The 12113-nt window shown below is 32.0% G+C and overlaps 2 protein-coding genes across 5 annotated transcripts in view; one reads left to right on the top strand and one right to left on the bottom strand.

Moving 5' to 3' along the window:
• LOC148598301 (tudor domain-containing protein 7A-like) overlaps nt 1–12113 on the bottom strand; it is a 55517-nt gene that overhangs the window by 32347 nt on the left and 11057 nt on the right. The gene's annotated exons all lie outside the window — the stretch shown is intronic.
• On the top strand, nt 674–11429 carry LOC148598302 (BTB and MATH domain-containing protein 36-like). Of its 3 annotated transcripts, XM_088561994.1 has the most exons (4): nt 697–828; nt 4692–4784; nt 6550–6829; nt 10842–11429. In XM_088561994.1, the coding sequence occupies exons 3-4, from the start codon at nt 6580–6582 to the stop codon at nt 11390–11392; spliced, it is 801 nt and encodes a 266-aa protein (XP_088418120.1). In that variant the 5' UTR covers nt 697–828; nt 4692–4784; nt 6550–6579; the 3' UTR covers nt 11393–11429. The 3 variants fall into 3 exon arrangements, with proteins under 3 accessions (XP_088418121.1, XP_088418120.1, XP_088418122.1); XM_088561995.1 differs by lacking the exon at nt 4692–4784 and having other exon boundaries at nt 674–828; XM_088561996.1 differs by lacking the exons at nt 697–828; nt 4692–4784 and adding an exon at nt 4836–4947.

The raw sequence follows: 12113 nt of genomic DNA, 5'->3' as shown, positions 1-12113 counted from the left end.
TAAAAGGAATAATGATAGAATTTATATCAAACTGAAACAATTAGAAGTACATGTAGGTAGTAGAATGTTGATACTACACTCATATGTTATACAACTAGGATAACCTGAATAGAAATACCTTTAACATTTAGACCAATCCAAGTCCTTTAGAAAAAGGAAATGAGTCTTTACACAATATGCGACAATACTTAAAGTGATTTGCGATCATTATGCACTCAGCTTAAGTGATAATGTGTTATTCAAATGCTCCATCCATATAAAATTCTATTTTAATTTCAAATGCATCCTGTATAAGGATAGGTATATATATGAGTGTTGGTCCAAGGGTGGGGACCTTTAATTTCTTACCTTGGACCTTACAAATTTTCTTTATATGGGTCCTGGGCCTTCTACACTTAAAACAAACACTTTAAAGTAGACTGAAAAGGACTTTTAATTTCAAATTTGCAAAAATCCAGGACCTTCCACTCCATAATAATTATAAACCCCATCCTGTATTACAGATTCTACTGTAATTTTTTACTGCAACATTAACTCCTCAAGGTACATAATCAACTAATTTTTCCAGCCTCAGTAAAATATAACTATTGACTGACATGCAGAACTAACCAAGCAAAAAAACAAATAAACTAATTGTACAGAAATTCATAAATATGTAAAAATTTAAATCTCTGTTTCATTAACGTTAGCCAATGATTGTATATTTTCCTAATCTGTTATGTATGGCAACTAAGGGGACTGGATGACTTCCATCAGAAAGAAATAATTAAATTTCTTACCTGGATTTTTTTCTACCTGTGAGAATATTAGATGTTCAAAATTTACAAGGTAAGGCATTATATTTGATGTTAGAATTGGGTTTCAGGATCAAATTTAGCAAAGTTTCTTACAGAGATACAAATTTCTCATTTCCCTAAAGCAAATTCTTATTTTTCAGTTTCTTAAGACTTCAGTATAGCACGTTCCCAAATATTTAAAAATTATTTGAAAACTGAAAAAGTAATACCCAAAATATAATTTCCATTTCCATGTTCCAAGGCATGCCATAAAACAGGTGATATCCTCATCTCAAGTCCCTTGTACAAAAATATCAGAAATCATGATGAGCACAGATGCAGGGCTGTATAAAATAAATGCCAGCTTTTCGACCTTTATATTGAGCCAACAATAACCAGAATATTTTAAAACATTATGCGCTGCTATACAGTATTTGAAAGTAAAATGCAAAGTAAAAACAAACATGAGGTTTCATATACCCCCAACTCATACAGGAAGTTGACATCTGAGAGCAACCAACATATACCTAATACAACGAGTTTGAAATCAATCCATCCATACAAAAATTCACACTTGTCAATTTTCTCCCAATGACCCCAGATTCGTCTCTGAATAACCTTTTGACGTCAATGAAGCAGTGTAATTTCAAATTGTGATGTCATTAATTTTTAAGTTAAAGGAGAATTAAGTAAGAAAATAAAGGAAAAATATATAATTTTTTTGTCAATGGCATCCACAAGTGTAAGTAAGTCTATTAGGAGCAGACGGATGGAATGATGGAAAGACAAGGTGATTCAAAATAATGTTGACAGCTTTGACCTGTTCTGGTAAAACAAGAAAGAGTGTCTGTCTTTGTACCAAGTTACACATGGTCTTGTAGGACAAACAGGTATAAAACCTCCCAAGGCACAGGATAAGAAGACTGCATATATATATATATATATATATATATATATATATATATATATGCATTTTAAAGCACAGCATGAAATTTGGCAAATGGCTCATATCTTTCGTGAATCAATGAATAATTGAGACTTTGGTCTGAAATGCATGCAAATCCTTACTGTTTCATAAATCTGCACTGTATTGAAAATGTGAAGTTAATTTATATATATATAAGAATAAGCACTTTAATCTAGGTCAGTAAAACCCACAAAATGCACATAAGACATTGCTGTAAAAGCTAATCTCCGTTCTACATAATATATCAAAACCTGTCTTAGGCCAGTGAAAAAAGATGATTTTTAAGGTTAACCTACAATCAGCTAAAAAAAAAAATTCTGCCTACGCTTGCACATTTTATTGGCATTTTTTGATGAAATGACGCTTAACTATCATTTCTTAGTTGAGAACTATCAAAGTCAAGAAAAATTCTCATAAGTGTCTTTATAAAATAATATTTAGAAATAAAAATAATTTTACCACCCTCCCTAACCTATTTTTTCATCCAACGTAACCTTAAGCAGACACATTTTTTTCTTTGCTCTTACCATAATTAAAAAAAAGGTATGAAACAAAATACCCCCCCCCCAAAAAAAAAAGGACAAACTAACTCACAAGAAAGAAAGTCAGATTAAACAGGATTTCAGCTGTATTCACCAATAACTTGTGTATATATCCCTGTGTAAAATTAACCTATTTGTGAAGACCACCTGGCTTATACGATGATGCTTGTGCTCTCTGTTGGAAGGTCACTTAAAACAGGTATGCAGGGAGTTATTTTCAACAGGTTTAACTGTAAAACAGATATGCACAAACTTGGCATGAACACAATATCGGTAATCAATTCTTTACTTTTAAAAAGGACCAAAGCTATTTTCTTGTTTGGGATTTTTACAATAATGAAATTCTAATTCGCAAAATCAACATTTAAAGTTCTTACATAGTATCATTTGTATTGTTAGTTGAAGTAGAACAAAATGTCAAATTACATTCCTATATTAAGCATTCAAGTCACACATAAGTTTATCAGTTACTGTAAAGGACAATTTATTTTAACCCTTATGTGTAGCATGTAATAATTACATGTATTAGGAAAATTGCAATTTTGTATAAAATCAATTTGGACAATTTGAATCTTGCAAAATTACAACATAAGCAAACATGACAATCAATACTGTTTATTATCAGTGACAGGTATTAAGAGTTTTGAGGCAAAAGTTGCTTAATTGATTTTCATATATGACTATTTCAAAAGGGTTGTACGGTTTCTTATTTTCAATCTTTATAAGTTAAGGGAATATATTATAATGGAAACTAAGTAATTCCATAAATATTGGAAGAAAAAACATGTTGAGCATGTTGTCATGCTTAGTATTCCCTAATTGTGCACAAAGTTTAAATCAGATAGCACCCAAAATCACTTATAATATATATCCCATCAATATAATGCCTCACACAAATTTTTTAATCAATCCATCTACTGGAATCCCAGATAATTGTACCCATATTAAGACAGATGGACAAATGGACAAGGCAATTCCAATCTACCAAAAACATATTTGTTGGAAGGATATGATGCTATTATCATAGCAACACATCTATAAATCTCCTCTTGATCAAAATAAATACAGGTCTACCAAGGGCAATGCTGAGCTATGGGCTAATCACCCCCCACCCTAAATGTTTAATGTTTAAATCAAATAACAGGATAAGCATGCATACTGGCTCATTTGAGAATTTTTACTTGCACCCATGATACTAACAATACTGCTACAAAGGGAACTTCAAGTTGGGATTGTTTTTGATTAAATATTTACCATGGTAAAATTGCAAACATTCATTATGTACTTTGCATTCATTATTCAGATATTTCCCGAAACTTTATACGATATCATACAACTTAAATAACATTACACTCACACAACATTTCAATACATGTATACACACTGACAACGAAGTGTTATTCAGGAATTACAAATCTGCTTTAAATCTATCATTGAACTAAAATGTGGAATGAATAATAAATTTACAACTAAATTTCTGTTTGTGTACATTTTAAACTTTCTTCAGACCTTTTAAACTTATAACAAGTTTGTTTTACATTGGTATCCAATAATTTACAAAAAAAAGTAATTTATAACATTTGAATACACGTATACGAACAATACACTGTCACCAAGGTATTACAAGTTTACATCGTATTGATTGTTAAAATCGAAAAAAAATGAATTCTATCTGTTTACACTTGTAAATTTGCTTCTGATCTATTTTAAAAGGGTGCTGAGGGCTGAACACAATTTGTTGTATTCTATGATATAATGTATAAAACACCCATGTATTGGTGTGATGTAATCGATTTGCTATTAGTCATACAGAAACTGCCGGAAATCTATTCTGCCTATGCATGTACTAAGTAACTTCAAGGCTCTAGAACTCCAAACTTCTAGTTCAGGGCTCGAATTTAAGCTTTCACGATTGGAAGGCCCTGGACTTTTTCAAGTTTCTAATCAATGGTCAACTTGAGTATGCTTAACAGTCCTAAATAAAGTTTCAATGAATATAGTATATATTATAGGCCTTCACCTGGATAAATAAAATTTCAAAGGTCATATGTCTGAAATTGAAGGTCAAGGACCTTAGATAGCTGCTTTTTTGAGCCCCTGCAGTTTTCCATAGGAACTAAAATCATCAGCTCTAAATTTACAATCTACAGAAATAGAACGAGATGTATAAAGTATGCTCTTGCATTCAAATATGTACCCTTTTAAACCTAAAAAATAAAAAAAAGTACCTAACTAATTGCATAACATGCACTATTATGGGACCTGACCAAGGTTGCTTCCATTTATGGGGTCTCATAATCTTTGGCCACTCAACAATCCATATTTACTTAGAGCTAATTAAATCCATTAGAAATCTACTCAAGTTTTTAACCTGGGTGTTAACCATAAGTCATATTGATTTTTCAGTTTTAAATCCTCACTTTCTGGGTGTTATACATAGCTCTGTGTTGTAAAGTTCGGATCTTAGTACTGAATTTAAATTGGAACAGCCTATGTAAAGTAAGTTTATCATTTTGTTTTCCTTTTGTACTTCCAACTGCCATCTAACTTAAGTTTGCATATTTACACATCATTTTAATCCTCTTTTTCCTAGTGTTAAATAGTTTTGTTGTAAATTTGGGATTTTAGTGTTGATTTTTTTGAAATAGCTAGTCTACATTATGTAAGTTTATCATTTTACTTAGTAGTGCATGGTTCTCACATTTGTGATTTATTTTGTTTAATTTGCATTTAAATCTGCCATCTAATTTTAGTATGCAACTTTTTTTTTCACATTTACACATTTAATTTTGATCTAAAACCGAGTATGGCTTAAAAATTTGACCATGATCTCAAATCATCTGAATAAAAGGGGGGTTGAGATATTAACCAACTACTCCTGTAAAACCAAAACATTGACCAAAAAAATTGTTGATTCAAAATGACAAACAAAGTACCAGTATACCACATCATGGGTACAGTACCTCAGTTAGTGAACCGATCCATGCAACAAAAATTGTGATCGTCATCGATCTGCCAAACCGATTCCTTCAACTGGTGATCGTATCACGTGGCCACAGAGCGGTCAATGTATTATATGGTTTTTTTTTTTTTTTTCTTAGTCAATTTTACACATATTTACATAATGTTATAGATTTAAACATCAATTCATACTTTTATTTTACATTTGTTTTATTTAAAACAGATCTTACTTCATTTCACATAACAAAACTGCAATCAGATCGGTCACCAGTCATCGATCCGTCAGCGATCAATCAGTCAACGGTCATCGATCTGTCAAATAGTTGCACAGATCGGTTCAAGGACTGTAATTTTCATATGAAGATAACTTTTGGGTATTATAGCAATTTGTCTACAACGCCAAAATAAATTCCACGAACTACTAACTCTTGGCTTAAGTATTTCATGCATCACTAAACATTGGCCAAAATAAGAAATACTGAATAATCAGATTTAACACCCTACAAATTCTGAAAACTAAGAGTAGTGATATCTCTCACTTGCAATAATTAACCTTTAAACTCTTTAGTTAGATTATCTCCCTTTACAAGCATCAAGTATTATACTGCCTCAAATGCATTTTAACTACCTTTAATAAAAAATCATCGAAAGGTTTATATGAAGAGTTGCACATACATGGTATATGTATGAATAGACAGAGTGACAGACAGACAGACAAACAATATTTTTGTGAAGCTATACAAAACCATGTTTATTATTACTATATGAATGAAGCAAAAGAGTATTGTTAACATGAATTTCACATGAAAATAACATAGAAACCTCATGTTATTGTTAATTAAACCATTAGATCAGAATTTTTTTTAAATAAATGCTTAGTTTCATGAATTTGTCTTATTATTAAGAATACCTACGTAACTATCAGCATATGTACAAATTTCATCATAAAGTTAATGTGAATTTCATGTGAAAATTGGAATCACATGAATTTTATGTGACCTATTTTCACCAGTGTAATTGAAAAGTTTTCACAGATATATTTGTACACTTAAACAAAATAAAATAATATGTCTGTTTCCTGCTGCCCTAGATTTTTTTTAGCTGACCCTCAACTTTTTATAGCAATTTGGCTCAAGCACTGTTAAAGTCTAGATTGTTTCCCCATTAACTCAATGTAAACATTTTTAAAATGAAATAATTTCTCTACCTTCCTCACTTATTCTTTTCTTGCTGGTAGCAGGAAACAAGAATATAATTTTTAGAAGCCTAATGTAAGTCATAAAATTAAAATTATCATTCACAGATGTAAACATGTCAACAATGCTGGACCATTATGGGTGAGCCAGTTCTCCATGATTTTACCCAGCCTGATCAGTTTAGTGACATCACACTCATCGTAGAGGGAACAAACTTATTTGTACACCGATCATACTTAGCTGAATGGTCAGCAGTATGGCGGAAAATGTTTCTAGAGGATTATGGGAACCCTGAAGATGCTAAGGAAATATTTCTGCCAGACAAGAAATTGAATGAGATAATTGAACTACTTCATAGTATCTACGCAACACAAAAGCCTATATCTGGTAATATATCAATATCTTAATTTTTCTTGTTTTTATTTTTTATCTTATCCTCTTTAATCTTTCAATCAGCTCAGTAAAGAAAAAGCTACTGTGCAAATATCTCTTTCTGCTTTGACACAAAATAAGAATTCATTGTTCTAAGAAATGTTTCAATATTTTTTAAAAAATTAGAATTAAAAGAACACATTGCAAAAGGGGCACCACCAGAGAAATTTTGTACCAGGCAAGTGTCCTGACCCGTTGTCTTAAGAAGTCGGTCTGGCTGCAATTCAATGAATCAGGGTCAAAAGCTTGCTTATAATTAATATCAGGAAGTCCATCATACAAGAAAATATACAATTGTACTAACATAGGTGTTAACTTTGGAAAATTCTATAGCTGGAGATCTCCCTCTCAAAAACTTCTCAAACCGTGGAGATTTGCCAAGTTTTGGTTTTTCGCAACATGTTTAGGCAAGAATTGAAGTAAATCAAGTAACACAGGCAAGATATTGTTGAGTTTTTCATGAAAAATTTGGAAGCTAAAGCTGAAGAAGGAGACTTATAACACCTATCATGACTTAGAATGGTACAAATCAAAAGATATATTCACTAAATTTCATTTGCTTAAATCATAGATTTACTTCTACACAAATCTTTAAAATGAACCATATGTATTTCAAACAGGATCCACACATTTATATAACAGGGCAGTTAAAAACTTGGTTTTTAAACAATATTTTTTTAGAAACAAAGACATGACTGTTCAATTTTCATTCATAAAACTTTAAAAAAAAAAAAAAAAAAAAAAAACTTTCAATATTACAATGCATTTTCTTATCTGATTTAACTAATAAACTTAGGTTGGCAGTTTTGTTTGATTCATTAAATCCACATTCAAGTACAAAATAAATAGATTTCATGTTCCCAGCTATTTCTAAATATTTTGGTTTCCACAGGAAAGTGGATTATTCAATTCACTCTTTTCTGCATGTAATTTAAGGTTTATACTGTAATATATAGATGTGATCTTTCAATTCAACTAAATACAAGAGCAGTGCTCAAAGTCCCCTAACTTTCAAAAATTTAGCCTTAGTCTTTACCTTGACGTGGGTCTCAATTTTAAGAGGTTGCTTTAAAATATACAAAGAAAAGGAATAAGTTCAAAAAGGTCTTGTAAAAATCCTGGGGGTTTAATTAACTTTCAAAACTGAAGGGCCTGGCCCTTTCCAATATCTAAAACCAGTGGTCCACTTGATGAAAACCAAAAGTCCTCAATAGAGTGTAAATAGGGTTGAAGAACCAGACCTGGGTTTCTTAAAAAAAAATCTCAAACTGAGGATTTCCTCAACTGAAATTTTGACCAATCAGATTACTTGAAATTGGATAATTGAGGAAATACTGAAGGATTTGAGGAAAATCTCAACTTGAGATGTCAATGGTTCTTGTGTAGAAAATGAGGGTCCTGGACCTCAGACAACCACTAATTTATATGATCTTTGTTCTATCATTATAGGGCAATCAAAGACTATGTCTGACAGAACCTCAATCAATTACATAAATATCCATACATATTCTGAGCCCAGGCCTAAAAAAGGAGTTTAACCCTACTGTTAATGTATTTAAATTCTAGCCTATTTTTTTTCCAAAACCCTATATGAAAGTATAATAATTTAAGAAGGATATGTCATTAAAAAGTTCACAATAATCTGATTTTCAAATAACTTACTACCTTGAAAAAAAACCTGAGATTCGTTTAGATTTATAGCATGTAAAGATTTGTAAATCTTTTAACAAAACAAGCAGTATTATAATGCACTTTCTAAACGGATTTAAATAATCTGATAAAATAACACAGGATTAACTGCACTACATTACAATTACACATTAAGATGTGAAATATAAAATTGGTCAGGTTTAATTTACATGTTACCAGGTCAAAACTTATTGTCAGAGGACAAACCCTTTTTATGATCACAACTTTTACATCTGAAAAATAATATGTTGGAACTATTTGTATCATGTAGACTTAATCACTCAAATTACTAGTAGTGCAAGGCCCTGGACCCTCAATTTCTAACCTATAACCTTTGAAATGTCATTGACCTAGTTCCTAAACTTTCATCTCTCTAAATTCAAAAGCCAGTTGCACAATAATTCTAGAAAAGTCTAGAAATGAGACAGTACAAAACAGCAACATGATTATATTTGAACAATTCCTCTTTCATCTATCTGGACTTTATGTGGGTTCTGTGAGTAGGCCAGAGTGTCTGTACACATCAGCCTAATTGCTAGTACTCCAGCAATGCTAGAGGTTGTCTGGCAAGCTATTTTCTGACTTGGTGCCATCCTAACCTCTAATATCTGACATGCTGAAAGCCACCGCAAATGCGAATTAGCTAAACATGTGTTTTAAAATATTTTTAGTCTTTTATTTACACAAAAGAAGTTTAGCCAGGCTAAGTACCGGAAATCGAGCGATAAAAATCCTAAATATTTGTTAAATACCTAGAAAACATTTGTAATGAAGACAGGTGTCAAAATGACCTGCAATTTTAAATTGGGTCACTAATTTTACGGAATACAATATATTTTTGACAAAACGAACTTATAAGTTGGTAAAGGCAATTCGTTGGTTGATTTGATATGTTTGTTTCCCAAATTTTAAAATCCATAATTTTATTAACCGGAATTACACACTCAAAAAGCTAAAAACCAAATATGAAGTTCATTTTAACTGCTTTTACAAAGGATTTCCAGGTTTGCTGAATTTTCTCATCAGGTAGGTCATTTGTTTTTCTTCAGTTTAGTCACATTCTCCCGTGCTATGGAAAGAAACTGTATAAAACATTTTAAATGGTAAATAGTTTACTATAATTCTGTTGATTTCAAAGAACATCGGAAAAAGTGTTCTGCAAAATGGAGCTTGGAAGAGGTTGGGGTATGGAGAAACAGAATTCAAACCTCTTACGTTGTAGGAGTACCCCAGACTTGACTTTTTATGAGCAACTCTGGGGCTGCTTCTAGAAAAGCAGAGGACGCTTACCCTACCAGTGCACCTGGTCCATGCTCCCAGTTTTTACTGGAGTCTGAGTCGTCATTTGCTTGTGTTACTTGTGTGTATTGTTATGGCTGCTTGGTTTTCTGTGTTGTGTGTGTCAGTTTTCCGAGTTTGGTCTTTGTCCCTGGATTACATTCTTTTGATTTCTACAAAAACCTTGGTTCCCTTGATTACTCTTTTATCATAGATCCACACATAAATTTGTATATTAGAAACAAATATGATATGAGTTCGCAAGTCAGGCTAGATTCATAGATAGGGGCAGGTCCAGCATATGTCATCCCCAACCCACTTAAAATGTGGGTTTTTTGTTTAAATGAAATCTTGGTTTTTTACAAATTCTACCCCCAAAAATGTTCTTGCCATGCTATTCTTTGCCTTCAATTCTATTTTTTTGCCCCTGACCTGAAATCCTGCATACCCTCCCAAGTTCAAAGTGATGGATGCTTTCAAATAATATTTGATGAAGAAATCTTCAGTGTACATTGGAGTAAAGGACATATCAACTGTTCAATTCTAACAATGAGTGTAGATATCTAATGGACCCATGTGACAATGGCACACAATCCCCTAAAACCTCATATACTGTATGTCATATTATTCTACAGAATTTGGAAGCACATTTTTTAAGAACATCTTTCTGTTTCAAAGGATACTCACAATGGACCATTATTCAGAAACTGTATTGCATTCTGGGATTGCTATTGCTACATGTATTTTACAAGTATGCAGCAACAAAGCAATGTTGTTTACAATGCAGCGTTGGTTACATGGACAGAAGTTGAAATTCTAAACTGGTAAATTTTGCATTGAACCATCCTATAACAACTGTAGTATAAATTCTGTTTTCTGAAAAGACCTTTTTCATTGGAATGTGATTAATGGTGCATAACCCTAAACTCTAACATTTATAAGAACACTTTTCCTGCAGTATCTTTTAAAATCAATGTTCCATTTCTCATTGTCATTACAGAGGAAAATGTGACCTTCCTGTTGGAATTAGCAGAGGAATATGAGATAGATAGAATAAAGCAGAGATGTGAAGAGTTTCTCCTTAACCAAGAACGTTCCATGTATTATTTATACTTGGCTCATAAACATGGATTAAAAAACTTGTTCAAAGTATGTTTCGAATTCGCAAAAACACGGACGGTGGTAGAGCTAGAAAACTCACCAGAATACAAACTTCTTGACAAGGATTTAGTTTTACAAATATTCAAAGAGAAAGTAAATGTGATGAGAAACTATGCAAATGATATGAGACAAAGTGAAAGTAAGGCTACATTTGAACGTGACAAACTGAAAGTAGAAAAAGAGAACATGAAAAAGAGTTTGGATGCTATTCAAAACATTTGGACTGCTCCAAATAAAAGGTGCTACAGACACATGACAGAGGAGAAATTTGATTTTTCCTGCAGCGACTGTAATGATAAAGTTAGGTGGGAAATAAGACGATTGTGTGGAGAGGGGCAACATGTACGAGTTTACTTCCCATCACGGTGTAAAAAAAATAACCAGCAATAATTTTTATGTATTTTTTTTAAATAAAAATTGGGCACTCTTTCTTAGTAACCTCGTCAGCCAGAATTATCATCAAATTTTGGTGGCAATGTATACTATCATAAAAATCATACTGACTTTAAATAATGTTCAAAAACAAATTTTCTATCAATGACTTACCAGTGCTATCTTAAAATTAAACCCCAGTAAAAAATATCTCACAGTATCACGAACATTAGATCACAATGCTTCTTGAAAACCAGAAACAATACTGAATTTGTTAAGGTGATAGGATTCATCAGTTTCTATTACATTTTCGGGCATATGCTACCATTCATTCACAACTATATATTTGGCTGATAGATTCTTATAAATGCCAATGGATCGAAATGGTAATAACATAAGTGAAAATTTGTGCAATCAACTGTCAAGGTGTTCTTTCAAATTGTTCAACAATATGTAGGATTAAACCCATACCTGGCCATCAAAGTATGGAACTTTAAGGGGCAAACTTATGACTACAGAGCAAGGAAGTTATTCAATAAGTATACACTTCTCGTAGATTTTTATTCCCAGATATACAAATACCCTCAGGTGACATAGCTGTCAACTAAGCATCTTGATGATGTGATCATAGACATGATTGCATTGATAACCTACTGACCATTAAGTACCTGATATGAATTAAATATTCCAGGTTTTATGCTACAGCAATCATCTAAGAAAAAAAAACATGTGGTGACTT

This window comes from Perna viridis, chromosome 14 (assembly GCF_037379345.1).
Source record: "Perna viridis isolate PV_CMFRI_1.1 ecotype Kerala chromosome 14, ASM3737934v1, whole genome shotgun sequence".
Lineage (NCBI taxonomy): Eukaryota > Metazoa > Mollusca > Bivalvia > Mytilida > Mytilidae > Perna > Perna viridis.
Note: the sequence above shows the minus strand (reverse complement) of the source record. Positions and strands in the feature narration are given on the sequence as shown.

Bases quoted from the DNA above. Each gene is read 5' to 3' on its own strand.
- LOC148598302 (XM_088561995.1), top strand. From the start codon at position 6,580: ATGGGTGAGCCAGTTCTCCATGATTTTACCCAGCCTGATCAGTTTAGT. The intron at 6,830-10,841 runs GTAATATATCAA...TTGTCATTACAG, and splicing joins AACACAAAAGCCTATATCTG to AGGAAAATGTGACCTTCCTG.